At 36.6% G+C, this 27,774-nt stretch overlaps 1 protein-coding gene across 1 annotated transcript; it reads left to right on the top strand.

Moving 5' to 3' along the window:
- Nucleotides 1-27,734, top strand: AKAP17A (A-kinase anchoring protein 17A). Its single transcript, XM_043997052.1, has 5 exons — nucleotides 1-78; nucleotides 1,859-2,635; nucleotides 3,540-3,688; nucleotides 21,535-21,775; nucleotides 24,226-27,734. Exons 2-5 carry the CDS (start codon nucleotides 1,874-1,876, stop codon nucleotides 25,141-25,143), a joined length of 2,070 nt encoding a protein of 689 aa, XP_043852987.1. The 5' UTR covers nucleotides 1-78; nucleotides 1,859-1,873; the 3' UTR covers nucleotides 25,144-27,734.
- The last annotated feature ends 40 nt before the right edge of the window (nucleotides 27,735-27,774 follow it).

The raw sequence follows: 27,774 nt of genomic DNA, 5'->3' as shown, positions 1-27,774 counted from the left end.
GGGGGCAGGGGGAGGGTTGGATGCAGGGGAGCAAGCCTCCGACTGCGGAAGAGCCAGAGCCGGAGACTGCTAGAGCAGGTGAATATCTGCTTTCCTTAGGTCGCCCTCCCACTCCCCACCCCCCACCCCCTTCTGTTCGTTCTCCCCCCCCCCCCCCACTCCTGGCAACTGCCTCCTTCCCTCCCCTTCCCCTGCCCCGAGCGCGCGGCCCCGCAGGAGCCCGGGATCACCCGAGGCTCGCGCCCCGTCTCCATCCCCGCGGGAGCGCGCGGGGCGCCTGGGGAAGCTGGAGGGTGGAGAGGCGACGGGAGGAGGCGACGGCCGAGCGAGTGGGTGGGGTTGTTGGTTTTTTTTTTTTTCTTTGGGGTGGGGTTGGGGGGGTGGATGGAAAGCCAACTGCATCTCTATGATAGCTTGGAGTTGGTCGTTCGGTTCACTTCGGGATGTGCATGGGCTTTATCCTACTTTCTTAAAAAAAAAAGCGGGGGACGTTCTCGAGGCGTCAGGTGTTCCGGGGCCCTATTTTTCCCTCCCCCTATCCCCAGGCACCGTCTGCTTCCTCGCCTTCCCCAGATCCGCCTCATTGGTGTATTCTGCTGTCATCATGCTTGCTTTTTTTGTACATGGACCCAAAACTTAAGTCTTGGAAAGAGCACGGGATCTGGAATCAGGACCTTTGGGTTCGAAGCCTTAGCTCGCGGTGACCTTGAGTCAATTATACTTATCCATCCTTGGCCCTCAGTTTCCTTTTCTTTGGTACAACGGGGTTGGGTGAAGGGGCTCTGAAGCCCATCCCAGCCCCAGTTCCTATGCTGGGGACATCACTTCTCTTCTACATTCTTCCTGTACCCTTAGAGGTGCTGGAGGGAGGTTTTCAGACGCCAGACGCCTCTGCTTGACTAGGAGGAATGGAGCGGGGGTGTTTGTACCTCATTAACCACCCCCCACTGAACTCCCCCCTCCTCCCCCTTCCCGGCCGTGCTTTCTGGGAGCCCATCTGGGTAGAGTTCATTGCTTTCAAAGTTCAGCGGTCTTTGGGCTGAGAATGGTGAGCTTTGCAATTGTAGCTCGTTCGGTTTAGGCGTGGGTATATCTTTTCTGTAATCACCTGTATTGTTTTGGTCTCATCGGGCAAAACTTAGAAAACAAGTTTTGATTTGATTTATGTAGGATTTAGCATGAAAGGATTTTACTGAGCTTGTCAGAATGGTACATAAATCTTTTGTGACTAGAGGGTGTGGAGGCGGTAGCTGCAGGTAAAAGGTATAAGTAAGGTAGATCGTCCTTTGCATTTTTAGAGAATTTGATTCTTCTTAAATCTGTCAAATCTGCCCTCCCTTCCCCCCAAACCAATGCCCTATCTCTGTTCTTAGTCAAGATGTAGAGGTTTTCTTAAAAAATAAGAGAGGCATCGAGATTTAGTATATGGGGGAAACCCCCCATATATGCAATCAGAGTCACTTGGCTTTCCAGTTGGAGCTCTCTTTCTGAACATGAGGCAAGTCAGTTATCTCTGAAATGACAGTGGATTTCATTATCTGATCATGAAAGTCCCTTTCTACTCTAAACCCTATGATCCTTATACTTTTTGGTTGTCTTGTTAGTAACGGTGTTCATTTTGAGATTTAAGTCATAATTCATTCTTATGTAAGTACAGTTTACTCTTGATTCTTAGTATGGCAGATTTCTGATCCTATTTATGGTTAATTGTAAAATCCGATGTTCAGTCATTCTCTGTTGATAGGAATTTTAAAAAACCAACAACACTCTTAACATTTATTCTGTTGCTGAAGTTTGCAATGCCTGTCAGTGTTGTAACTTTTTTTTTCAGTATGCTATTTTGACGATTTTTTTTTAGGTCTAGCTTTTGGCTATGGCGGCTGCTACGATAGTTCATGATACATCTGAAGCAGTTGAACTTTGTAGTTTGTATGGATTATACCTCAAGCCAATTACGAAAATGACAATTAGTGTGGCGCTTCCACAATTGAAGCAACCTGGAAAATCCATTTCTAATTGGGAGGTGATGGAAAGATTGAAAGGAATGGTACAGAGTCATCAATTTTCCACTCTTCGAATTTCTAAAAGCACTATGGATTTCATCCGTTTTGAAGGAGAAGTTGAAAATAAAAGTTTGGTTAAGTCTTTTCTTGCATGTCTTGATGGCAAAACAATAAAGCTTAGTGGTTTCTCTGATATTTTAAAAGTTCGGGCTGCTGAGTTTAAAATAGATTTCCCAACTCGGCATGATTGGGACTCCTTTTTCCGTGATGCAAAAGATATGAATGAGACTCTGCCAGGAGAGAGACCAGACACAATTCATTTGGAAGGACTACCTTGTAAATGGTTTGCATTGAAAGAATCTGGCTCAGAAAAACCAAATGAAGAAGTTCTCATTAAGGTATTTGAGACATTTGGAGAAATTCGGAACGTGGACATCCCCATGTTGGACCCTTATAGAGAAGAAATGACTGGCAGAAATTTTCATACTTTTAGTTTTGGTGGACATTTGAACTTTGAAGCTTATGTTCAGTATAAAGAGTATGTTGGCTTTATCAAAGCTATGAATGCCTTGCGTGGCATGAAACTAATGTATAAAGGTGAAGATGGCAAAGCAGTAGCCTGCAATATAAAGGTGAGAAATTGCAATATTTTTGCTTATAATTTCCCATAATTTTTAATAATTAAAAATATTTAAATACAAGACGGCCAATCTGTAGCCTTGATTTAAGATTTAGAAAATAATTTGTAGAGAAATTATGAAACAGGTAAACATCTTCACCTAAAAATTGCAATGTTCATATTGCCTTAGATTTCAAACAGTGATGGAAATTACACCTATTGGAGTGGGTGAATAATGGTATCAGGCCACAATTTTTTTTAGCAGTTTATTCTCAAATAGGTTATCTAAATTAATAAAAAAGTTTAAAAATAGTTCATATTTTGACTACCGCTGAATGCTTCGTGGTATTGCCCAATGGTTAATGAAACTAAGGTTTAAACCTAGGTCCTGACTCTTAAAACTAGGACACTTTTTACTGCACCATGACAGAAAAAGAGGTCTTTTAAAATTTTTTCTTGGAAACTGGGAAAACTAACTTAAGGCAAGTAAAATCCTTTGTTGTTGGTGGGTTCTTCAGTTGTGTATGAATCTTCTTGACCCCATTTTGGGGTTTTCTAGGTAAAGATACTGGAGTGATTTGCCATTTCCTTCTTTGAGGAAACTGAGGCAAACAGGATTGAATCACTTGTCCAGAGTCACACATCTAGTAAGTATCTGAGGCCAGGTTTGACTTCCTGACTCCCTGTGCCACGTAGCTTTTCTAGTAAAATCCTAAATAAGTCCAAATTCTGTTAGATTTTCATTCATTGAATTGACTATTTGAAATAAATCGACCTTCAGTCATTTATAGTTCTTTTATTTCATGCTATAGATATGTTGCTGAATTGTATATAAGTACACTTATGTTTTAAAGAATAGGTTTTGATTTATTAAAAATTAGGCACTTAGCTTTGCTACTTTCATTTTTTTTTGAAAGGTTTCTTTTGACTCAACTAAACACCTTAGTGATGCCTCAATTAAAAAACGGCAACTTGAAAGGCAGAAACTTCAAGAACTTGAACAGCAAAGAGAAGAACAGAAACGTAAAGAAAAAGAGGCTGAAGAAAGGCAAAAAGAAGAGGAAAGGTAAGTGTGCATTTCCATCATATTTAATTTGTCATTAACTAGAACCTCACCTTGATTCCTGTTAATGCCCACAGGAATTCTACTTTTTTACTTTTTCAACTCCTTGGAATTTTTCTCCCCATATTTTTTTCTCCATACTGCCCAGAACTGATACCCCATCCCAGCCCCACTGCTATTCCAACTTACAAGCCTAGATTCCTGGTGCCTTATGCCAGAAGGAGACTTAGTGTTTATATAGTTTCTGCACTGCTTACAAAGTGATTTCCTCAAAAACAATTTTCTGTTAAAGAGGGTAAGAGGAAGACATTTTCCCAAAGTGGACCTAGTTGGAGATAGGAAAGCTTTTCTCCTATAACAAAATATAGTTAGGTTCAGTGGTAACTTTGGCTATGTTTTGGGTTAAGTAGGCTTTTGTAGGTTACATAACATCGGATTTATAAACCCACCAACTCCTGTGATTTCCACTTGATATATTACTTTGTATTTATTTGTGTACTTGTATCCTCTCCAGTAGAATGTAAGCTCCTTGAATCCAAGGACTATAGGTTTTCATTGTATCCCTATTGTTTTGTATTAAGTAGATGTGCTTCAAAAATGTTTATTGAAATGAATTGCTCAAACCTGTTTGCAAGTTAGAAATTGACTGCGTATACCTCTTAATACTCCCCCCTCCCCCCAAGGAATTTGAAACAGCTCAGAAAATAGATGTAAGTTTGATCTTTCCCCACTGTATTCAGTTTAGATGGCCGATACTAAATTTTGGTCCTGTGAAATTTTTTAGGATTGTAATCTTTTTATCAATTATCTGTGCAATGAAAAAATACACTATCCTGGCCATTTTATACTTTTATTTTTTGGTTGATTCTGTGTCCACACATTGTAACAGAATTGGAACAATTATTGAAGACTGACAAAAGCAAAACACTTTAGTCTTTTAAAGACACATTTTGTTTTATTTTTCAATTAACAAATATTTTCTCTCTCCCGCTTCTCCCTTTGGTGGAGGAGTACCAACTTGAAACAATTATGCATAATGAAACAAAGCAAATTCCTAAGTTGGCCACATCCAAAAACAAAATAAAGTCACAATAAGTGCCCTGAGTCCATCACCTCCTTTTCAAGAAGTGAATGTTTGTTTGTTTTTTGGTATTGATTGGAGTTCTTAAATCTTTTAGAGTTGTTTGTCTTTACAATGATGATGTTACTGTATAAATTATTCTGTTCTGCTCACTTTACTCTGTCAGTTCATGAGTTTTCCCAGGTTTCTCTGAAACTGTCCTCTTCATCATTTCTTATAGCACACTAGTATTCTATTACATTCATACACCATAATTTGTTCAGTCATGATGGACACCCCATTATTTTCTATTTCTTTGATACTACAAAAAGATTTGTTATAAACACTTTTGTACATATGGATCCCTTTCCCGTTTCTCTTTGGAGTCTCTTTGGAGTATATGCCTGTTAGTGGATTTGCTGGGTCAAAATAACTGCACAGTGTAGTTACTTTCTGGTTATGGTTCCAGATTGCTTTGCAAAATGTCTGGATTAATTCACAATTCCTCAAACAGTTCATTAATTTGCCTGTTTTCCTGCTGTCCCACCAACATTTTTCATTTTCATATTTTGTCAACTTTGGAATTCTGATGGGTGTGAGGTACAATATCAGAGTTACTTTAATTTTCATTCCTCTAATTATTAGTGGTTTGGAACATTTTTTTCATATAGATATTGGTAGCTTTTATTTCTTTTCCTGAAAACCTACTTTTTTTGTTTGTTTTTCAGTGAGGCAATTGGGGTTAAGTGACTTGCCCAGGGTCACACAGCTAGTAAGTGTTAAGTGTCTGAAGCAGGATTTGAACTCAGGTACTCCCGACTCCAGGGCCAGTGCTCTATCCACTGTGCCATCTAGCTGGCCCGAAAACCCACTTTTTACAATCCATTGAGGGGTGGCTCATTTTTATAAATTTGAATTGGTTCCTTATAGGTCTTAGGAAAGTCAACAAACATTTATTCAGCATCTATTGTGTGTTAGGCACAGATATGCACTGGGTTACAAAAGGAGATGGGTATAGAAGCTTGCTGCAAAGATATTTTTCTGAGTTATTGGTTTCCCCATTTTAATCTTAATGACCCGTAAGTTTAATTCCCTCAATTCTCCACTTCCATTTGTAATTAAAGGTGCTATCGCAGTATAGAAGTTTAAATTCTTTATGATTTGAAATCCTTGTACTGCTTTTGTAAATAGATGAGGATTAAACTTGTTTGTAGTTTATGGAGTTGTGTTGCTTGTTGAGAACTACAAAAATAAAAGAAGTCTTTGTTCTTAAATTCCAAAAAGCCAAAGGAAGTTAGCCTAAAGGTCTAGAAAAGAGGTATTAGTTTATAAAACCCCAATATAGTTATAGTCTCCAGAAGGAAATGGCAATATTACTGAGCATTTGTGTTTGACAGTTCTTTCATCAATTTGGTGAAAGTTTTATGTTATTTAAAACATTTTAATCTTTTTCCTTGAAAGCAGTAAAGAGAAATTAGCTAGAATTTAATGTCTTTAAGGCTATGCAAATAGGGTCTCATAAATCAGGTTGTGTTGTGTGCATTTCATATTGCCTTGTGAGTATCTCTGGATAGGGTTTTGGAAATTTTTATTTTTTAATTATTGAGTATCATTTGCTGTTTTGAGTCATGATTTTGATTAAAAATTAGGATAGCATACTTAAGTTTTTGAAGATTATAACCTTTTATGACTAGATTGAGTTTTGTTTGTATGGAAATCTTTTTATAAGTTTTTAAAATAGGGCATTTGGGGGCAGCTAGGTGGCACAGGGCGCCAGCCCTGGATTCAAGAGGACCTGAGTTCAAATGCGACCTCAGACACTTGACACTAGTTGTGTGACCCTGGACAAGTCACTTAACCCTCATTGACCCCCCCAAAACCCCCAAACCCCAATTAAAATAGGGCATTTGAACTGGGTGGTAGGATGTAGAGAGTAGTTAGATTTTTGTTTTGTCATATCATAAATTCAGAGATGGAAGGCATACTAGAGGTCATCTATAATAGCTTCTTCATTTTATAGTTAAGGGAACTGAGGCCCAGAAAGGTTAAATGACTTATCTGAGGTCATACAGGTAGTTTTGGCAGTGTCAGGATTGAAACCTGGGTCCTTTGACTCCAAATTCAGTACTCTTTCCACTGTGCCATGCATTGTCTTTGTAACTCCAAAGCATAGCACAGTGCTTTGCACATAGGTACTTTTTTTGCTTTCTTTCTTTCTTTCTTTTTTTTTTTTTGTGAGGCAATTGGGGTTAAGTGACTTGCCTAGGGTCACACAGCTAGTAAGTGTCAAGTGTCTGAGGTCAGATTTGAACTCAGGCCTCCTGAATCCAGGGCTGGTGCTCTATCCACTGCGCCACCTAGCTGCCCCACATAGGTGCTTTTTTTTTAAAAATTTTTTGGTTTTTTTTGTGGGGCAATGAGGGTTAAGTGACTTGCCCAGGGTCACACAGCTAGTAAGTGTAAAGTGTCTGAGGCCGGATTTGAACTCAGGTACTCCTGAATCCAGGGCCGGTGCTTTATCCACTGCGCCATCTAGCTGCCCCATAGGTGCTTTTTTTTTTTTTAATCGTTATTGGATTGGATTGAGTCTCTCTAAGAATAATAGGATCACATTCCAGAATCAAATATAAAATGCTGACTTCCCTTCAAATCCCAGTTAGAACGTGATCTTGTACGAGAAGACTTTACTGATCTCCCTTAATTGTTAATGCCTTACCTCTTTTGATTATCTCCAATCATTTCCCCATTTCCTTCCTCACTATTCTAAATCTTATCTTCTCATCTTAATCTTCCCACACCTCCCCTTTGCCCATTTCTTTCAGCTAAGGACACTACCTCACTGAGAAAATTGAGACTATTCAAAGCCTTTATAATTTTTCATCTATATGATTGCAGTTGTCTTCTAATTGCTCTCCCTCAAATTTCCCATTTCAGTTTCTCATGCTTACTGCTGCCAGACTGATTTTCTTTGAACATGGATCTGACCATGTCACTGTCTTGCTTATTAAATTAAGGTGGTTCTCTTTTGTCACTAAGATAAAAGATAAACCTCTAAGTTTGGCTTTTAAAGCCTTTCACCCTTGGCCCCAACCTGTCTTTTTAGCATCCCTTGTTCTGTGATTTAGCCAAACTGATTTTTCTCTACACATACAGCACAGCATAGCATTCCATGGCCTTTCTCTTGCCTTTGCATAGGTTATCCTTCATGCCTCAATTGTACTCCCTCCTTCTACCTCATAGAATCTCTCTGTTACTTAAAGATATAGATCATATCACCTTGTATATAAAACTACTTGACAGTAGGAATTGTTTTATTCTTTATATTTTTTATCCCCAGCTTCATACTTGCTTCATGAATGCTAATTTCTTGATTGTAATTGGTTTATTATGATTAGATGAAAGACTTAATCTTTACTTGATGAATCCATCCTCCATTCAGCTGCCAAAGTGATTTTCTCAAATTACAGGTGACCATGTCACCCCCCCTACTTAATAAACTCAAGTAGTTTTCTTTTTTCTCCAGGATCAATTATAAAGCCCTGGTATTTATAGTTCTTCCTGTCTGTTCCTGTCTTTCCAGTTAGCTAATGGTTATAAAATTATATGTTTGAAGGTAATTTAGAAGTTATTTAAGCAAATCTCTTATATTGTAGAGCCCCCTTCTATAGTATTTCTGACAGTCATCTAGCCTTAGCTTAAATTCTTCCAGTTAATACTGGCCTCTTGTGGAAGCTCAGTGCATTTTTGGACACTTTTATTAATTGGCAATTAGAAAGCATTTTCTTTTGCTGAGCCAGAATAAAATGCTTTTCAACAAGCTTTCTTTTGGGTTCTGGAATAATATGATTATATTTTACTTTGATATCAAGGAGATTATTAATATGGGCATTCTTTCCAAAAGCACAGGTAACAATCTACCTTCTCATCCTGTACATACCCTGTCTGTGGCTTCTCATAAATTGTCCAGTGGGGGTCCACCTAACCTGTCCCTGTGTGTGGGGGGTGTTCCTACAGATTTCTTTAAATTTCACTAAGTTATCTTTCACTTTTTTTGGGGGGGGGCAGGGCAATGAGGATTAAGTGACTTGCCCAGGGTCACCCAGCTAGTAAAGTATCAAGTGTCTGAGGCCAGATTTGAACTCAGGTCCTCCTGAATCCAGGGCTGGTGTTTTATCTACTATGCCACCTAGCTGCTCCTATCTATCACTTTTTTTTTTCCTTTTAAGTGAGGCAGTTGGGGTTAGGTGACTTTCCCAGGGTCACACAGCTAGTAAGTGTTAAGTGTCTGAGGTCAGATTTGAACTAAGGTCCTCCTGACTCCAGGGCCAGTGCTCTATCCACTGTGCCACCTAGCTGTCCCCTCCTATCTTTCACTTTTTCTGTATGATTGGCTCCCCTTTTCCAGTCATTCATCTCTGTGAAGATGTCCTTTCTGTGGCTTCCATGACATAATTCTTTATTTGTAATATTGTAGAGTATCCAGTCCCACTCTATTTCTGTTGAGGTTTTTTTCACAACTTTAATTCTAATTCTCTGGACTGTGCTATATTCTATGCTTTGTAGCCATATAAGATCACAAAAAGAATATTGCTGTTAAAAAAAAACAGGACTTTGTTTCATTGAAGAATTTGTAGTTATTGTAAAAACACTACACTTTCTCAGGTGCAATCCAGCCAGCTTTTCTTCTCCCTTTCCTTTTTAAATAAACATTTTTATTTAAAGTTCCAAATTCTGTGCCTTTTTTCCTCTCCTCTCCTCCCTTCCTGAGATGGTAAGCAATCAGATATAGATTATGCATGTGCAGTTACGTAAAACATTACCATATTAGTCATTTTGTATAAGAAGACTCGAATAAAAGAAAAAAGAAAGTGAAAAATAGCATGCTCTTGTCTGTAGTCAGTCAATATCAGTTCTTTCTTTGGAGGTAGATCATTAGATCATCATTAGTCCTTTGGGATTGTCTTGGATCATTGTATTGCTGAGAATAATTAAGTAATTCACAGTTCTTCATCAAACAACCTTGTTGTTACTGTACACAACATTATTCTGGTTCTTCTCACTTCACTATAATAATCAGTTCATATAAGTCCTTCTAGGTTTTTCTGAAATTGTCCTGCCTCTTATTTCTTTTCTTTTCTTTTCCTTTTTTTTTTTTTTTTTTTGGTGGGGCAATGAGGGTTAAGTGACTTGCCCAGGGTCACACAGCTAGTAAGTGTCAAGTGTCTGAGGTCGGATTTGAACTCAGATACTCCTGAATCCAGGGCCACTGCTTCATCCACTGCACCACCTACCTGCCCCAGGGGGTACTGTTCTTAAGGGACTTAAAGAGTCACGAAATATCAGAATTAGGATGGAGTTCAGAGGGATCTAGTAAAGTTAAACTATATTCTCTACAAAATCCATGAGAACTGATTATGCAACCTCCTCTTTTTTGGGGATGTGTGTGTGTGTTAGAATTTAGTGACTTACCCAAGGTCACACAGCTAGTAAGTGTGAGGCTGGATTTGAACTCAGGTCCTCCTGGCTCTAGGGCACTGTGCCACCTAGCTGCCCTCCAGCCTCCTCTTGAAGCCTGTAAGAGATGGGGAACTCATTATTACTCCACAGCAATCCATGCCACTTTTGAAGAGTCCTAATCACAAGAAAAGCATTTGATTATATTGACTAGTTATGATTAGGGTTTGGACAGGGTTTCTAATTTGAAAAAGGCTCAAGAATAATGACTTGTATATTGATTAGCCATAGGGGTTGTGGAAATTTATTTTGATTTGGGGACCCTACCTTTGGGCTGAGATTAGAAAGCCTTAGGTCCTCAAGGTTTTTCTGTGTTGGGAGGGCCAGTGCTTTATCCACTGTGCTACCTAGCTACCCCCCTGCCTCTTATTTCTTATAGCACAATAATATTCCATCACAATCATATACCACAGCTTGTTCAGTCATTTCCCAATTGATGGGCATCCCTTTGATTTCCAATTCTTAGCTACCACAAAAAGAGCTGCTATAAATATTTTTGTACAAATAGTTCTTTTTCTCTTTTTGGGGATGTCTTTGGGATATAAACCTCACAGTGGTATTGCTGGATCAAAGGGTATGCACGGTTTTATAGCAGCTTTTCTTATTCAGTTCTTGGACAAGTTCATTGGCTACTTGTGTCTACAATATATGTGCTTTTGGATCATTTCTATGGATTGTCCATCTAATTGCATCTCCTAGTAGAGATAATAGACATTCTTAATCCACTTGACTTTTACTGTATGACTAGGACAAATTTTTTTTGAGTTCCTATGATATTATTTAGGAGACCTTTCAAAGTTCTGGGGCTTGATACAACCAGTACAGTGTCATCACAAAGAGGGGCATCTGGAAGACTTCCCTATATGTGTAAAGAATTCCTCTTCTCTTTGTACTCTGATGTCTTGTGATGACAGAGGTATTAGGCACACAGCCCTATTGATGCTCAACCAGAATTAGATTAAAATATACTTGGGAAATATTTAACAAAATAGATAAAAATACAATAGAACATTGATATGTTAATATGTCATTTTCTGCTTGGATCCTTACATACAGTTTAATGGCTTCTGTTTCTATTTTGAGTTTAACAAATGCTATTCTCTGATATTTTCCTCTATTGAATGAAATGATAAGTACTATGGGATCTTGTATTCTCTGTCCCTTTCAGTCTTGTGTGACTATCGAAGATGTGATATGCTATAGAATATTTGTGAAAGTCCTCTTGTTCCCTTCCCATAAATTAATCAAAGATGCCCTTTGATATGTGTGTAGATTATTTTCATAAAGATTTTATAGAGATGATGGGACAAGTAACCATACAGGTAGGTAGGTAGTTGTTGATGGTATTTTTTGCTGCCCGCCTGCCCTCTCTCTCGCTCCCTTCCTTCCTTCCTTCCTCCCTTCCTTCCTTCCTTCCTTCTTCCCTCCCTTCTTCCTTCCCCCCCCTTTTTTTTGCAGAGCAATGGGGGTTAAGTGACTTGCCCAGGATCACACAGCTAGTAAGTATCAAGTGTCTGAGGCTGGATTTGAACTCAGGTACTCCTGAATCCAGGGCCAGTGTTTTATCCACTGCACTGCCTAGCTGCCCCACCCTTCCCTCCCTTTTTAAAAGTAATAACAAGGTCTGTATTTTTCTCCTACTCCCACAAGAGTTTACCATCTTCCTTTCTTTCAGATGTATTGAGAATTGATTAATTTGGTCTCAGCATAAATCTACTCTGTATATAATTGGTTTGTTTAGCACAGTTCCTACTTTCTTGTACAGCAAATTGAGGATTATTATGTTAGAATTCAGAAATGCTGTCTATTTGAACACAATGGAAAAGGAAACTTTTAAAGCAAAATTATCATCATCATCAATCAGTTCTCACCATCATCAATCCATCCTCAATGTCATCACTCAATCCCCATCTTCATCCAGTCATCATCATAATTTTATATAATCAAAATGATCCATGTTATATCGTTTTCTGAGCCTTATTTTATAACTTTTTTTTCCCTGTCATTGACTACTCTGACCTTTGCTTGTTTTGAAGTCACCATGTATCAAAGTGTATGTTGATTTAATTTGGAATGTCTGAGATCTCCTTAGATTTTCTTTACCTTTTTATCTACTTTATGCACATATGCTGATGCATAAGTTGTAGTTTTTTTTCTTTAGTTGCCTTTTTGCAAATACATATCATGAGTATGACAATGTGATATGACCAAACATTCTATGAAATCAATGCTTCTTGTTGCCTTTAGACATATGATAAAGCCAACTCTGTCAAATATTTCATTGATTTTTTTCAAGGAGAATCTGAGAGTTGTCCTTCCATTTAGTTGACTTCTTTTTGCCCTTAGGTTTTATTTAAAATGATACTATCAAGATTAATATAATTCAGTTCCTCCAGTACTATGTCTCCTTCTTGGTCTTTTGACAAGGATTACACATTTATAATATTAATGATATAGTTAATGGCTTAAAAATTCTGTGATCCTTAGCACTCTTGTCCCTCTTTTCCACCATTCTGCCACCATCATTGAATAAAAGGAAGGGAGCCTCATAGAACTGAGGACCATTTTATATTTGCTTTTTTAAAAATTTTCTTCTGTGATCAAAGTGTAGTTATCAACAGGTGGCCAATTTACTGGTGATAAGGCTCTCTGTACTTATGCAGATCATTGGAAAGGAGACATAGCCAACTGTTGGGACCATACTACTTTCCCACCTGTGCACAGTTCTTATGAGAATAATTTGCACATGCATCAAGGGTGTTCATTTGAGAGTATTAGAAGGAAATAGCTTGATAGATTACTTTTGTACTATTGCACAGTTTACTGAAAGATGTAGACTGTAAGTACCTGTTGTAAGTTATAGTTTAATGACTATAATTTTTTTCTTTTAAATTTGTTAGAAAAAAAAGGGCTCTTCAGCAATGTTTCTCCTAAACGTGCCCAAACTAGAGGCGGTTCCTTGAAAGGTATAATAGCAATAACCTCGTTCAATAATCTTTTAATTGTTAATATCAAGCAAAGAATAAAACAGGGAAATTGTATTTGCTAAAGGTTTTAGCCACTCTCACGGAGGTGATGCATTTCAGAGTCCAAGTGGAAGAGGGATTTCTTATAGATGGTGTTCTTTCAATGTTCTTATTTGTGGATGACTGTGCTGATTGCATCAAGCCGTGGAACATTGTAAAATCCCCTTAACCGAGAGCCATAATCATTCAAAAATTTGCCTATCTGCATATGAAAATCTAGATGGATGAAGAATGTCTGCTATTCAGAATATGTGCTATACAGTTGAACAGACAACATATACAACTTGCCCATCAGTATATGTGTCTTGTACAAACACTACACAGACAATGAGCTGGGCCCAGAATTGAAGAAGAGAGGACAGCAGGCTTGATTGCTTTGGGAAACTGCAACTTTCTTTTAATGACTTGATATTTTTTTCTGGAAACAAAGACACATTATTTTATTTGTTTTTGTTTTGTTTTGTTTTTTGCGGGGCAATGGGGGTTAAGTGACTTGCCCAGGGTCACACAGCTAGTAAGTGTCAAGTGTCAGAGGCCGGATTTGAACTCAGGTCCTCCTGAATCCAGGGCCGGTGCTTTATCCACTGCGCCACCTAGCCGCCCCCAAGACACATTATTTTAAAGCCCAGCATTCTTCTCTTATGTCATGGCATGCTGTGGTCTCCAAAGATTTCAAGTTGAAGAACACTTAAAGGGTAATGGAAAGGCACATGGTTGACAGGAACATGTTATATAGTGCATTGCATGTAAGTAACTATAAGGTAGAAGTGGAATAAAAGATCCCACTGGGGCAGCTAGGTGGCATAGTGGATTAAGCACCAGCCCTGGATTCAGGAGGACCTGAGTTCAAATCTGTCCTCAGACACTTGACACTTACTAGCTGTGTGACCCTGGGCAAGTCACTTAACCCTGATTGTTTCGCCAAAAAAAAAAAATAAAAGATGTCACTAAAGAACTTTGTAAATGAAAAAAGAATAGGAGGTGATCACATGTTGAGAGACAGATAATGGAACAATCCTGTTACTCTTTCAGTATTCTTATGATATCAAGAAAAAATGAAAAAATATCCTGTATTTTTGGTATGCTCCCATGTTAAACTTAGAGGAAAACAAATCTCATGGATGGGTTGTGATCTCCATTGTTAGAGAATACCCACATGAATTTGAGAATATTTTGAGGTTTGTATATTATATTAACTACTATTAGAATAATACTGTTTCCCACTATTTTTCATTATAAATGTATAATATTTCATTTTATTTAACTTAATACTTTAATCCTCTTTTATGGTATTCATTTTATTAGTAGAAAATGGGTTCTGAGTTCCAAATCATTTGACTTATGAACATAAGTGGTTTTGGCCAAAGCTTGCAAATTAAGGGCATCTGATATTTCATCTTCTCACCATACAAATAGAGAGTTAACTATGAAATGTTAAAACAAAAAAACTAAACAAATTTAAATTCGTTTCTAGGGGGCAGCTAGGTGGCACAGTGGATAAAGTACCGGTCCCAGATTCAGGAGGACCTGAGTTCAAATCTGGCCTCAGACACTTGACACTTACCAGCTGTGTGATCCTGGGCAAGTCACTTAATCCCCATTGCCCTGCTAAAACAAAACAAAAACATAAATTGGTTTCTAAAGTACAAAATAGTCAATGTTAAATATTGATGAGAGCAGTGACATAAAAATCTTTTTGGGGGAAGGGATGGGTGGGGCAGTGAGGGTTAAGTGACTTGCCCAGGGTCACACAGCTAGTAAGTGTCAAATATCTGAGACCGGATTTGAACTCAGGTCCTCCTGAATCCAGGGCCGTGCTTTATCCACTGTACCACCTAGCTTCCTGTGACATGAAAATCTTGAAAATAAGTTTATTTTGGACCATGGGAGGTATTTTACTAAGTACATTTAATTTTTAAAAATTTAATATTTTATTTTTCCCCAATTAGACGTAGAAACAATTTTAACTTTTTTTTTTCTTCAAATTTTGAGTTCCAAATTATTTCCCTCCTTCCTTTCCCTCCTCCCTCATTGAGAAGACAAACAATTTGACATTGGCTATATGTGTGCAGTAATGCAAAACATTTTAATATGTTATATTGTGAAAGAAAACACAGACAAAAACCTACGAAAAATAAAGTAAAGAAAAAGTATGCTTTGATCTGTATTCAGACTCCATCAGTTCTTTCCCTGGAGGAGGATAGTACCCTTCATCTTAAGACCTTCAGAATTGTCTTGGATCATTGTGTTGCTGAAAAGAGTGAAGTCATCCACAATTGCTCATCATACAGTGTTGCTGTTACTATATACAATATTCTCTTGGTTCTCTTCATTTCACTCTGTATCAGTTCATGCAAGTTTTTCCAGGTTTTTCTGAGAGCATTCTGCTCATCATTCTCATAGCACAATAGTATTCCATTACAAGCATATATAACAACTTGTTCGGCCATTCTTCAATTGACAGAAATCCCCTTAATTTACAATTCTTTGCCATTGCTAAGAGTTTCTATGAATATTTTTATACATATATGTCCTTTTCCTTTTTTTTTTTCTCTTCCCCTCTTTGAGATACAGGCTTAGGGTGGTATTACTTGGTTAAGCATTGTTTTATTGCCCTTTGGGCATAGTTCCAAATTGCTCTACAGAATGCTTAAATTAGTATATCACTTAAACAGTGGTATATTAGTGTCTCAGTTTTCCCACATCCCTTCTAGCAGCTGTCTTTTTTTTTTTTTTTCTGTCATATTAGCCAATCTCTGGTAGGTGTGGGGTGGTCCCTCAGAGTTGTTTTAATTTGCATTTCTTTAATCAGTCATGATTTAGAACATTTTTTTCATAAGAATATATGTAGTGTTGATTACTTTGTTTGAAAACTGCCTGTTCATAACCTTTGATCATTTGTCAGATGAGGAATGGCTCTTATTACTATAAAGTTGATGCAGTTTTCTATATATTTGAGAAGATCTTTATCAAACAAAACTCGCTGTAAACATTTTTTTTTTCATTGTAATGATTACTGTCCTCCATTGGATTTTCCCCATTTATCCTACTCTTTCCTTTTACCCTGTCCATTTTCAAAGTTGTTTTGCTTCTGACTTTTACCTCCCCCAATTGACCCTTCCTTCTATCAGCCCTGTGTGTCCCCCCCCCCCCAAATCCTTCTTATTCCCTCCACTTTTCCTGTATGGTGAGTTAATTCCAACGAGAGTAAAGTTCACATGCTTCTCTACCCCCCCCCCCCAATCACTTCCACTGTCTTCTCCACTATAAAATCTATTTGATGACTCTTTTATGCCATATGATTTACCCCATTCTACTTCTTCCTTTCCCCATTCTCCCAGTGCATTCTTTCTTACCCCTTTATTTTTTTAGATAATCATCCCATCATATTCAAGTCACCCATGCCTTCTGTCTATGTATACTCCTTCTAACAGCCCTAATGAGAATGTTTTTAGGAGTTACAAGTATCATTTTCCCACACAGGAATGCAAACAGTTTAGCCTTATTGAATCCCTTTTTCTCTTTCTTGTTTACCTTTTTTTATCCTTATTGTGAGTCTTTATTTGAAAGTCAGGTTTTTCTGTTCAGCTGTAGTCTTTTTATCAGGAATACTTGGAAGTCTTCTATTTCACTGAATGTCCATTTTTTCCCCCTGAAGAATTATATTTAGTTTTGCTGGGTAGGTGATTCTTGGTTGTAATCCTAGTTCTTTTGCCCTCCAGAATATCATATTCTAAGCCCTCTGATACTTTAATGTAGAAGCTCCAAAATTTTTTGTTATTTTGACTGTGGTTACATGATATTTGGATTGTTTCTTTTTGACTGGTTGCAGTATTTTCTCCTTGAGCTAGGAGCTCTGGAATTTGGCTATAATATTCCTGGGAATTTTCATTTTGGGATCTCTTTCAGGAGGTGATCAGTAGATTCTTTCAATTTCTATTCTACCTTCTGGTTCTAGAATATCAGGGTAGTTTTCCTTGGTAATTTCTTAAAAAATGATGTCTAGGTTCTTTTTTGTTTGTTTATTTGTAATTGGGGCTAAGTGACTTGCCCAGGGTCATACAGCTAGTAAGTGTCAAGTTTCTGAGGCCGGATTTGAACTCAGGTCCTCCTGAATCCAGGGCCAGTGCTCTATCCACTGCGCCACCTAGCTGCCCCCTAGGTTCTTTTATGATCATGGCTTACAGGTCGTCCAACAGTTCTTGAATTATCTCGCTTGGATCTATTTTTCAGATCAGTTGTTTTTCCAGTGAGAGGTTTCACATTTTCATGTATTTTTTTTCATTCTTTTGATTTTGTTTTATTGTTTCTTGGTGTCTCATGGAGTCGATAACTTCCACTTGACCAATTCTAATTCTCAAGTAATTATTTTCGTTAGTGAGCTTTTATACCTCTTTCCATTTGGTCATTTCTACTTTTTAAGGAGTTCTTTTCTTCAGTGAATTTTTGTATATCTTTTTCTATTTGGCCAATTCTGCTTTTCAAAGCAATCTTCTCTTCATTAAATTTGTATGCCTCTTTTACCATTTGGCCTATATATATATTTTTTTTCTTTTTTTTTTTTAAGTGAGGCAATTTAAGTGACTTGCCCAAGGTCACACAGCTAGTAAGTGTTAAGTGTCTGAGGTCGTATTTGAACTCGGGTACTCCTGACTCCAGGGCTGGTGCTCTATCCACTGCGCCACCTAGCTGCCCTATATATATATAGGGCATCTCTCTCTCTCTCTATATATAGGGCATATATATATATATATATATATTTTTTTTTTTAAAGGTGTTTTCTTTAGTATTTTTTTGGGCCTCCTTTACTAAACTGTTGACTCTTTTTTCATGTTTTTCTTGCATCATTCTCATATCTCTTCCTAATTTTCCCTCTACCTCTTACTTAATTTTAAAAATCCTTTTTGAGTTCTTCCATGACCTGAAGCCAATTTTTTACTTTGTTATCTTCTTCTGCATTTGTGTTTTGATCTTCCTTGTCACCACAGTAACTTTCTATAGTCAGGATCTTTTTTTGCTGCTTGCTCATTTTTTGAATTTTTTCTTGCCTTTTAACTCTATGCTACAGTGAGATTACCCTTACATATTTATCTCTGTACAGTCAGCCAGTATTTTCAACTAGTTTATGCATTAATTTAGTTCAATTTAACATTTATTAAGCGCACCATAAGCAGAACATTGTTTTGGGGGAGAGACAAAAGATAAGGCACAATCCCACTCTCATGGGGTTCTAAAGCAGTAAAAAAAATTACTGTAAATTATTTTTATATAAAAGAGATCATGGTGATTGCATATAAGTACAGGCATACCTTAGAGATTATTGTGGGTTTCATGATATCTTGATAAACCAAGTTGCACAAATTTTTTGGTTTATGTTTACATGCTATACAGTAGTCTATTAAATGTTGAAGTTGTATTATGTCTTAAAAAAATGTACATACCTTAATTAAAAATACCCTTTGCTAAAAGTTGCTAATCATCACCTGAGCCTTCAGCAAGTTATAATCTTTTTGCTGGTGGAGGGTCCTGCCTCAGTGTTGATGGCCGCTGATTGATCAGGATGGTGGTTGCTCAAGGTTGGGGTGGCTATGTCAATTTCTTAAAATAAGACAACAGTGAAGTTTGCTGCATCAATTAACTTGTCCTTTCATGAAAGATTTCTCTGTAGCATGTGATGCTGTTTGATATAATTTTACCCACAGTAGAACTTCTTTCAGAATTGGAGTCAGTCCTCTAAAATCTTGCCGCTGCTTTATCAACTGAGTGCATATAATATTCTTCAATATTGTTGTGCCTTAGGGAATAGAGAGGCCCAAGGAGAGGGAGAGAAACCAGGGAATGTTTGGTCACTGGAGAAGTCAGAATACACACAACATTTACTGATTTAGTTTGCTGCCTTTTATGGATGTGGTTTGTGGGGTCTCCAAAAACAATTGTTAGTAACATCAAAGATAACTGATCATCATAAAAAAATAAAATAATAATCTAAAAGCTTGAAATATTGTGAAAATTACCAAAATATGACACAAAGACATGATGTGAGCACATGCAGTTGGGAAAATAGCCCCGATAGAATTGTTTTAAGCAGGATTGCCACAAACCTTCAATTTGTTTTTTTTAAAAAGAAAAGAAAAGAAAGAAATATCTGTAAAACATAATAAAGCAAAGTGCAGTAAAATGAAGTATCCTTGTACAAAAGTACCCTTCAAGGTCTGAGTGTGTATTAACATTGTATTTTTATAAGTCTGATTTCTCCATTTCCACAAGATGAGGAAATTTGAGAATAAAACTGCTGTCTTGCTAGATAACAGAAACAACAGCTTTTCTAAAGAGGAAAAGGGAATAAGCATATATATAGCTCCAAATTTTTGTCAAGGACTGTGCTTATATTTTACATATATTATCTTATTTGATCCTCACAACCCTGCAAAGTAGGTGCTGTCATCCCCATTTTATAGTTGAAGAAACTTGAGGCAAGCAGAGGTTTAAGTGACTTGTTTAGGGACACACAGCTAGTTAAGGGTCTGAGTTCAGATTTGAACTCAGCACTTATGGTTCCATTCCTAGAGCTCTGACCACTAAACCACTAGATACTTCATTATTCCCGTATATTACTTTAGGTTATAACATCCATAGTACTTAGTTTGGAAATTTAATTAATACCAGAGTAAGATATGTCAGAACCAGGTTTCTCTGAAAATCAATACTGAAAGTATATTTATTCCAGGGAAAATCTATATCACTAATTCAGAGTATATATTTTCATTTTTTATCGATCTGGAAAGTATTATAATACTGTAGAAATATCATAGCAAAAAACTAATATTCTAGTTATTGCATATAAAACATTCTAATGTTTATAGTACGGTGGTGTGATTAGGAAAATGTCGTCAGAGTTTCATTTTTTATGTTGCATTTCTTTCCTCAGCCTTTCCTTTTATCATAAGGAACTGAAAGTAGTAACATGATTTGATGAAAAAGCATTTGAAAGAAAGAAAGAACAAAATAAGAATTCATTCACAACTGAATAATGCAAGTTGTTAGTTTTATGAAATGGATTGTATTCAAATTTTTTTTTCCATATGAATTGAGTTCACTGGAGTCTCACTACTTTATTTGTTGTTGTTGACTCATTTTTTCACTTGTGTCTGACTCTTCATGACCCTATTTGGTGTTTTCTTGACAAAGCTGATTTTTTTGACAGACTATCAATAATTCCACAGTCAAAAGTCTTTCATGTTTACCTCCTTATCAACCAATTTTGTGAGTAAGTACATCTGTGAACACTTTAGCAATCGCACTTAAGCTCATTTTTTTTTGGAATTCAGTAGAAGAAAACATAAAAATGTTAAATTGAAGGAATATTCAATCAGTTTTATCAAACTCAAATAGGAATGGATCCATGTGTGCCCCATTTTAACTTAAAAAAACACAAATTAACATTATCTAGCATTTATTGGTATTTTTACTTATTTTGTTAAATATTTCCCAGTTATATTTTAATCTAGTTTGAGCCACTTGGGAGTTTTGAGTTTGACACCTCTGATCTTAATTGTGACACTGAAAAACTTGTACCATTTTTCTTAATGCTAATTAAAATTTTAAAAGGAAGTTTTTGTTGTCATTGTTTTGGATTTTTTTTTGGGGGGCAGGGGAGTAAAGGGGGATTTTAGTGCAGTGTGTTGTTAGGAACCAAGAACCAGTTGAGACAGAAACTCAGTTGTCATTCTGCCTTTAGAGAATGGTGGGTAAAGGAATTTGGATTCATGTATACTGATACTATTTTAACTGCCATACTTCACTACAGGCTCAGGACTGTGGCTTGGTGTGTAGTGGCAAAGGATTTAAGACGTCAGATAATAAAGATAAAAGTGCCATGGGTGGAATGGATGATAGCAATTAAGACAGTGTGCTGTACTTTGTCACACTTGTCAGTGTTCTTGATTTTTGAATAAGAGGATTTATAATAGAACAGCTTTATCCTTGAAAAATAATAATTGGAAAAAAAAGAAAAAGAATAATTGTTTCAGTCTTGATGCTGCAAATGTACCTTGTCTCTGGGTAATGTTATTATCACAGGGTGCATTTTGTGAAAATATGGATAGTTTTCCGATTCTTAAATTTCATGATTATTTAATGTACTATGGTGTATAATATATGAAGGGAAAACAGATTTGACAGACATAGCAGTATGGGACTGTAGGATACTTCTGACTTTTTTTTTTAACAAAATATTTTATTTTACTTAGAAAACAGAAAGAATTAGAGGAATTGGAAAGAGAAAGAAAACGAGAAGAGAAGCTACGTAAAAGAGAACAAAAGCAAAAAGACCGTGAAGTCCGTCGAAATCAGAAAAAATTAGAGAAGATACAAGCAGAAGAGCAGAAAAAATTACAAGAGAAGATAAAATTAGAGGAGAGAAAATTATTGTTGGCTCAAAGAAATCTTCAGTCAATAAGATTAATTGCAGAACTGCTAAGCAGAGCAAAGGTAATGTTATATTGACCTTTCTGTGACAGCATTAAGTGTTCCTCTCACCAACTGCCCTTTTGATTTTTAATTTTTATTTTTCAGTTTGTCTGTAATGCATAGATAAGGCTGGACAGTAGTTCTTTTCCCTTTTCTTTCCTGCTACTTCAACCATAGTTTAAAGGAAATTAACAAATCTAATCAACTTTCAATAAGAAGTCATTGGAATAGATTCTTACTAGTAAAAAGGAAATGATTAAAAAAAATGGGGAGATCTATTTCTGTGCATTTTAACACTCAAGTATTCATCTACCTGATAATGTACTTTGGTTGATAGAGCTTGACTTTTTTCTTTTTATCACAATACTTCTCAAAGTAGCACTGAGGGTAGGTTTTACAGATAAGGAATCTCAAGTCAAGCCCAAAGACACAGCATAGGTGGAAGACCTGGATAATAGTAGGTCTCATTGTTGGATAAGTCTGGGAATAGACTGTGGTATTGACAATAGTGATTCTTTTTTATCATTAGAAACTTATGCCTGAATGCAGCCCAAGAGATTAATTACAAGGAATAGAGCCTTGAACATGGAGTCCAGAAGCCCCATGGCAAGTTACTTAACCTCTCTGAGCCAGTTGCCTCATTTGTAAAAGGAGGATTATAGCATCTGCCTTAGGGTTATTGCTATGGTTAAGTCAGATCATACACGTAAAAATGCTTTTCAAATCTTTAAAGTGCCATATAAATGTGAGTTGCTATTGTTATTTCTTCTGACCTCTTACAGAAAGTATATTGGCTTATTTGTAGATTTGCAAACTCTTTCACTCTAGAGCACTGCTGTCTTAACCTATATTTCTGTTGTTGTTTTGGCTCTTCTCCATCCTTTATCCCTCTTCCCCTCCATCCTTCTTCCCTTTTCCTGCATTGTGCACGTGCGCGTGCACTCTCTCTCTCTCTCTCTCACACACACACACACACACACACACACACACACAAACGTGCGCGCGCACACACACACACACAAACGTGCGCGCTCACACACGAGTTTCTCCTTCTACCAGTAGTTTAGCAGCATTAGGCATTCGCTCTGTTTTATACATAAAAACCCAGCAAAGCCTTATGGGAGCTGGTTGTAAAAGGCAATTCAAACCAAATGTTTGAACTGAAGTGAAATGTTTGAATGTTTTACAATATTGTACATCTATGTCTTTATAGTGTCAAAGACAGCTAGTCCTGGATACTAAAAGTCTACCTAGAATGTATTTATTTGAACTTTTAAAGTTCCCATATACATAAAGCTGGTTGAATTCTTTGGGTGGGGAGGAGAATGTTTGTTGTTGTTTTTCCCAGTGGTGTGCTGCCTGGTTTCTTGGAGGCCTGAGAAGCTCAAGTTTGTACTTCCACATGGGTCCTTTTCCATTCCCATCCAGGCTTCTCTACTTCTTCAGAATTCCTACAGGTACTGATGGTGATGATGATAAAGAAACAATAACCAGCATTTAAATATTGCCTACTGTGTTCCAGGCACTGTGCTAAATGCTTTACAAATAGGATCTCTTTTGGACCTCACAACAGCCTGGGGAGTTAGGGGCTTTCATTATCCCTGTTTTATAGATAAGGAAACAGATGCAGAGGGAGGTTAAATAACTTGCCCAGGGTCACACAAGTGGGTAAGGTCTGAGGCTGGTTTATGAACTTGACTTAGCCCAGTGTCACTAAGCATAGACTAGCTATTTTTACATCTTTTAATCTATATTAAATTTTGGCTTTCCAGTTAGATTATATATTATTATATCTCTGTATCCTTGATAGCATGAAAAACTAGGCTGAGTAAATTATAGAATCTCCTACATGAGGATAATTTACCCTGTCCTTGACCCTCATTTCAGCCTTTTGTAACATTTAGGAAAATTTCACTTCCTTTGTCTCAGTCCATTGCACATTTTGTAATGATGTAAAAGATTCCTTTCAGGAAAAGAAAATCTTATTTAAATTCTGGAATTTGAGATAGTAAAGAAATCTTTGCATTGCAATGCTTTTATAATATTAGCTTCCCATTTTAATAAACTTTTTTTTACCCTGGTGAATATTTATTACATAACAAGCTTGATCTGCTATGGTGGAACATAGTTTGGGGAGATTTAGATACAAAAGTCATTATTTTTTTAGGCTACTAAAAGTAATTATTAAATAGTATTCTCATAGCTTGAAAAACCTAATACTATAGGGGGACAGAAAGAATCGTTTAGGTGTTAATTTAGTGCAAATATCAGCTCAAGAGAAACAAGGTGCTTTGTAACCATTTCTTTTTACGGCATTATGCTCTGGGCCAACATTTGTTAAAATCGGTAACAGGCTATTGAATAAATTTTGTTCTTGAAAATTACATCTCTACATATATCTTCTGAACACTGTGTACTAGAAAGATTTTTGTCTTCTAATTTAGTTGTTTCCTTCCCTTTATCTTTTTCAGGCAGTAAAATTACTAGAGCATGAACAGAAAGAAGAAAAAATCCGCCTTCAACAACTTGAAGAGAGAAGACGGCTTCAGGAGGCTGAACTTAGAAGAGTAGAGGAGGAAAAAGAACGAGCTCTGGGACTCCAGAGGAAAGAAAAGGAACTAAGGGAGAGGCTGTTAAATATTTTGTTGAGCAAGAAAATAGATGAGACACAGCAGAGCAAGGAAGAAGCAATGGCATCTCATTCTGCCCTATTACAGCCTGTTATCGATATTATACAGTCGGTGTCTTCAAGCTGTGTGACTTCTACCTCCTTGCATTCCCTCATAGGTCAGCCAACTCAGATCTGTCAGAGAGAAATGCTGTCAAATCAGGAGATGAATTTTAATTCTAAAAATGTGAATGGAAACTTAAGTGAAGAAGTTCAGTGCAAAGAAAGTAAGAAACTTAACTGTATTACAAGTGAAAGCTGTACAGAAAAAAAATGTTCAGGTGTACTCTCTTGTATTCCTGCCAATAATCAACAGCAAAAGGGTACACCTAATTGTGACCAGAACATGTCCAAAAAAGATTCCTCTTCTGAACAAGACAAATGTAATAGAGAACCAAGTAAGGGGAAAAGCCGGTCCAGTAGAGACAGAAGTATTGAGGAGAGGCATAAAAGGGATAGGAGCAGGCATAGAAGGGACGCCAGTAAAGAGGATGAAAGACAAAGAAAAGAAAGACGACTTCATAGAAGACACTCTTACAAAGATTATAGTCCTCACCGAAGAAGTGTAAGTCCTGATAGATCTCGGTACCGGAGGTCCTACAGCAGAGACAGATACAGTAGAAGGGATAGAAGCCGGGATAGAAGAAGTGTGGGCAGGAAGCGCAGTCGACGAGGGAGATCCCGATCCCTGAGCAAACACAGAAGTACTTGGAGCAGGTAGTAAAGGACTCTGCCTTTTCAAGGCCCACTTACAGGATAGACCAGGACCAGCAAGAGGTTCTGAAGTTTGTGACTTCTTGACCACCTTAAGAAAACTGAGTCTCTGCTTAGTGAATGTAAAGTGAACTCCTTTGTGAAAGGAAACACAATTACATTGGAAATTTATTTTCTTTTTTTAAGATTGCATAATTATTTGTGCTTCAGTTTCAACTGTGTTGGCAATTTGTTTTTCATTAGCTCTCCTTTTTCCTTTGAAATATTTTGATCTGATAGCTTTAATGTCACCAGTCCTCTTTTAATCAGGAGAAATGTATAGACTGACAGTTTAAGAATTCCAGACCTACAACATAAATGTATGCAAAATTCTTGACTAAAAATTCTTTATGCACTCAATGAAGTCAACATGTACTGCAGAAAAAGGGCAAATTTCATTGAACTTGAGATAAGTTGCCAAATGTTAAGTGTTATGAACAACCACAAAAACGTACAGGACATTTAAAAGAAAAGAAGAACTTGCTAGTTTGATTTTATTTTGTATTTAACTGATTCAAAAACATGGAGATGGTGGAAAGATGTGGGAACAAAATGATCATGGCATAGTAAGCCATATATGAAATGTAGGTAGAATTCCTTTAAAATTGAAAATGCAAATGCACTATACTTTTTAAAGATTCCAGTAAGTGGGAGTATGGGACATCGTGGTCTATATATGCTCCATTACTTCTGAAACATGGACTCTTTACAAATTAAAATAATTGAGAGTAAAAAGTTAGTTAAAAGCTTTTGTTTCTAGTACAAATTAGTGTGTGCGTGGTTTTTTTAAGAAGCTGTTTTGCTAAATTATTTTTACTTGCAATGTTTCAAACAGATTCAAGGCTGCAAACTTGTTAAATTTTATAATCTTTTGCTTCTCAAGATGAAGCTCAGGAATACTTTAAAGTAGTTGTAACCTTTGGGTTATAAAAGGTTGTGTTTATTCCAGTTTGCATTTTTATGGTGAAATAAAAGCCTTTTTCAGTGATAAGAAATTCCTGTCTTTATATTTTAGTAGATGATGAAACAGCATTTCTGTTTATTCTTTGAGCAGTCAAGCACATTTTTAAAACTCATTTTCATATTTTTGGAGTTCACAGATTGTGTTGAAAGCATTTCAAATTATGAATGATTATTAATATCCACTAATGCATCTGATGATATTAAAGTTCATTATACTTAGTATTGTAAAATAAGTTTATGGATCCTCTTAGAATAATAACAGTGATAAGATCATATGTGGCACTTCACACTTATAGAGTATTTCCTTAGCAGTAATCCTATGGTATTCAATTAATAGAATGTCAGTATAAAGCATTTATTAAATTTACTAACAGTTCTTATAGCCTTAAAATGTGTTGTAGAGTAATACAGGTTCCTTTATGAACTCTTACAAAGTGGAAGTAGTAATTGCTTCATTTGTCTGTATTTAATTGAATCATTCTACCCTTTCCATTGTGGGCCTTGCTTGTTCCTTTATAACCCAGATTTATGCAATTAAAAATCCACCAGACAAGATTAGAAGTAACCTTTTTACTCCATAATACAGACAGAATAGAACATTTTCCTTTTACTTTATAATCTGTTCTGTTTGTTTGCAAGTGCAATTCTGGACAAGACTTGGATATGCCCATGGAGCTCTGTCTGACTACTTTAGAGATTATAATTCTAAGGACTCCAATGATAGGGCCTTCAATATTTCTCAGCTGTTAGTAGTTTTAAATAAGTTCCAGCATGCTATACCAATTACAGCATCTTTCTGGTAACATTAAAAAAAAAATGGCACATGTAAATTATTGTCATAATAAATAACATTAAGAAACCTAAGATGAAATTGAAGAATTTAGGTGAAGAAATGAGGGCATTGATATCATAATCTGGATCCTAGATCATTCTTATTTACTTTTCCAGGCCTGAAATAGCCTGTCACCTTGATTACACAGAGAAAGATTATCCAGTTTCCCTAGGATTTTTGATTCTTTCCTTTGATACTGCAATATCGGTCATTCTATAATCATTATCAATAAACAAGAATATATAAAAAGGGAGGAAGAAATTTTAGTTGATTTTGCTACTGTTTAATAAATATTTTGTATAGTGGAAAAGGCACATAATTGGAAGTTGGGAGATTCGATTTTTAGTCCCAGCTCTGCCACTAACCAGCTGTGTGATCTTGGGCAAATCACTTCATCTTTCTGGGATTCCTTTCCTTTTCAGTAAAGTTTAGTTGAATTATTTTTAAGGTAGATTATTTTTAATGTCCTCTTCAACTCTCAAATTATGTTATGATTGTTTAATAGCATAAGTCCCTCAATTCAGTTTCTTCCCTTTTGCGTCTTTCTCTTCATTATTAAGGCATGCTACTTTTGAAATAAATTGGCATTTAAGTTAGTTCTGAGGTGATTTTAAATTTTGGGGGGAAAATCTGGGGAGTAAAGGAAACAGTTAACAATCTCTTGGCTCCTGTTTTTGGGAGAGATGGAAGATCCATTTTCACTCTGAATCCTAGGAATGTTGTCTTCACTAGCTTCCTTGCTATACTTAAGAATGAGAGGTTAACGTAATCTGTCCTTTTTTCTCCACCTCATTATTTTGTCCC

This window comes from Dromiciops gliroides, chromosome 3 (assembly GCF_019393635.1).
Source record: "Dromiciops gliroides isolate mDroGli1 chromosome 3, mDroGli1.pri, whole genome shotgun sequence".
Taxonomy (NCBI): Eukaryota; Metazoa; Chordata; class Mammalia; order Microbiotheria; family Microbiotheriidae; genus Dromiciops; species Dromiciops gliroides.
This window is presented reverse-complemented; position numbering and strand designations above follow the sequence as displayed.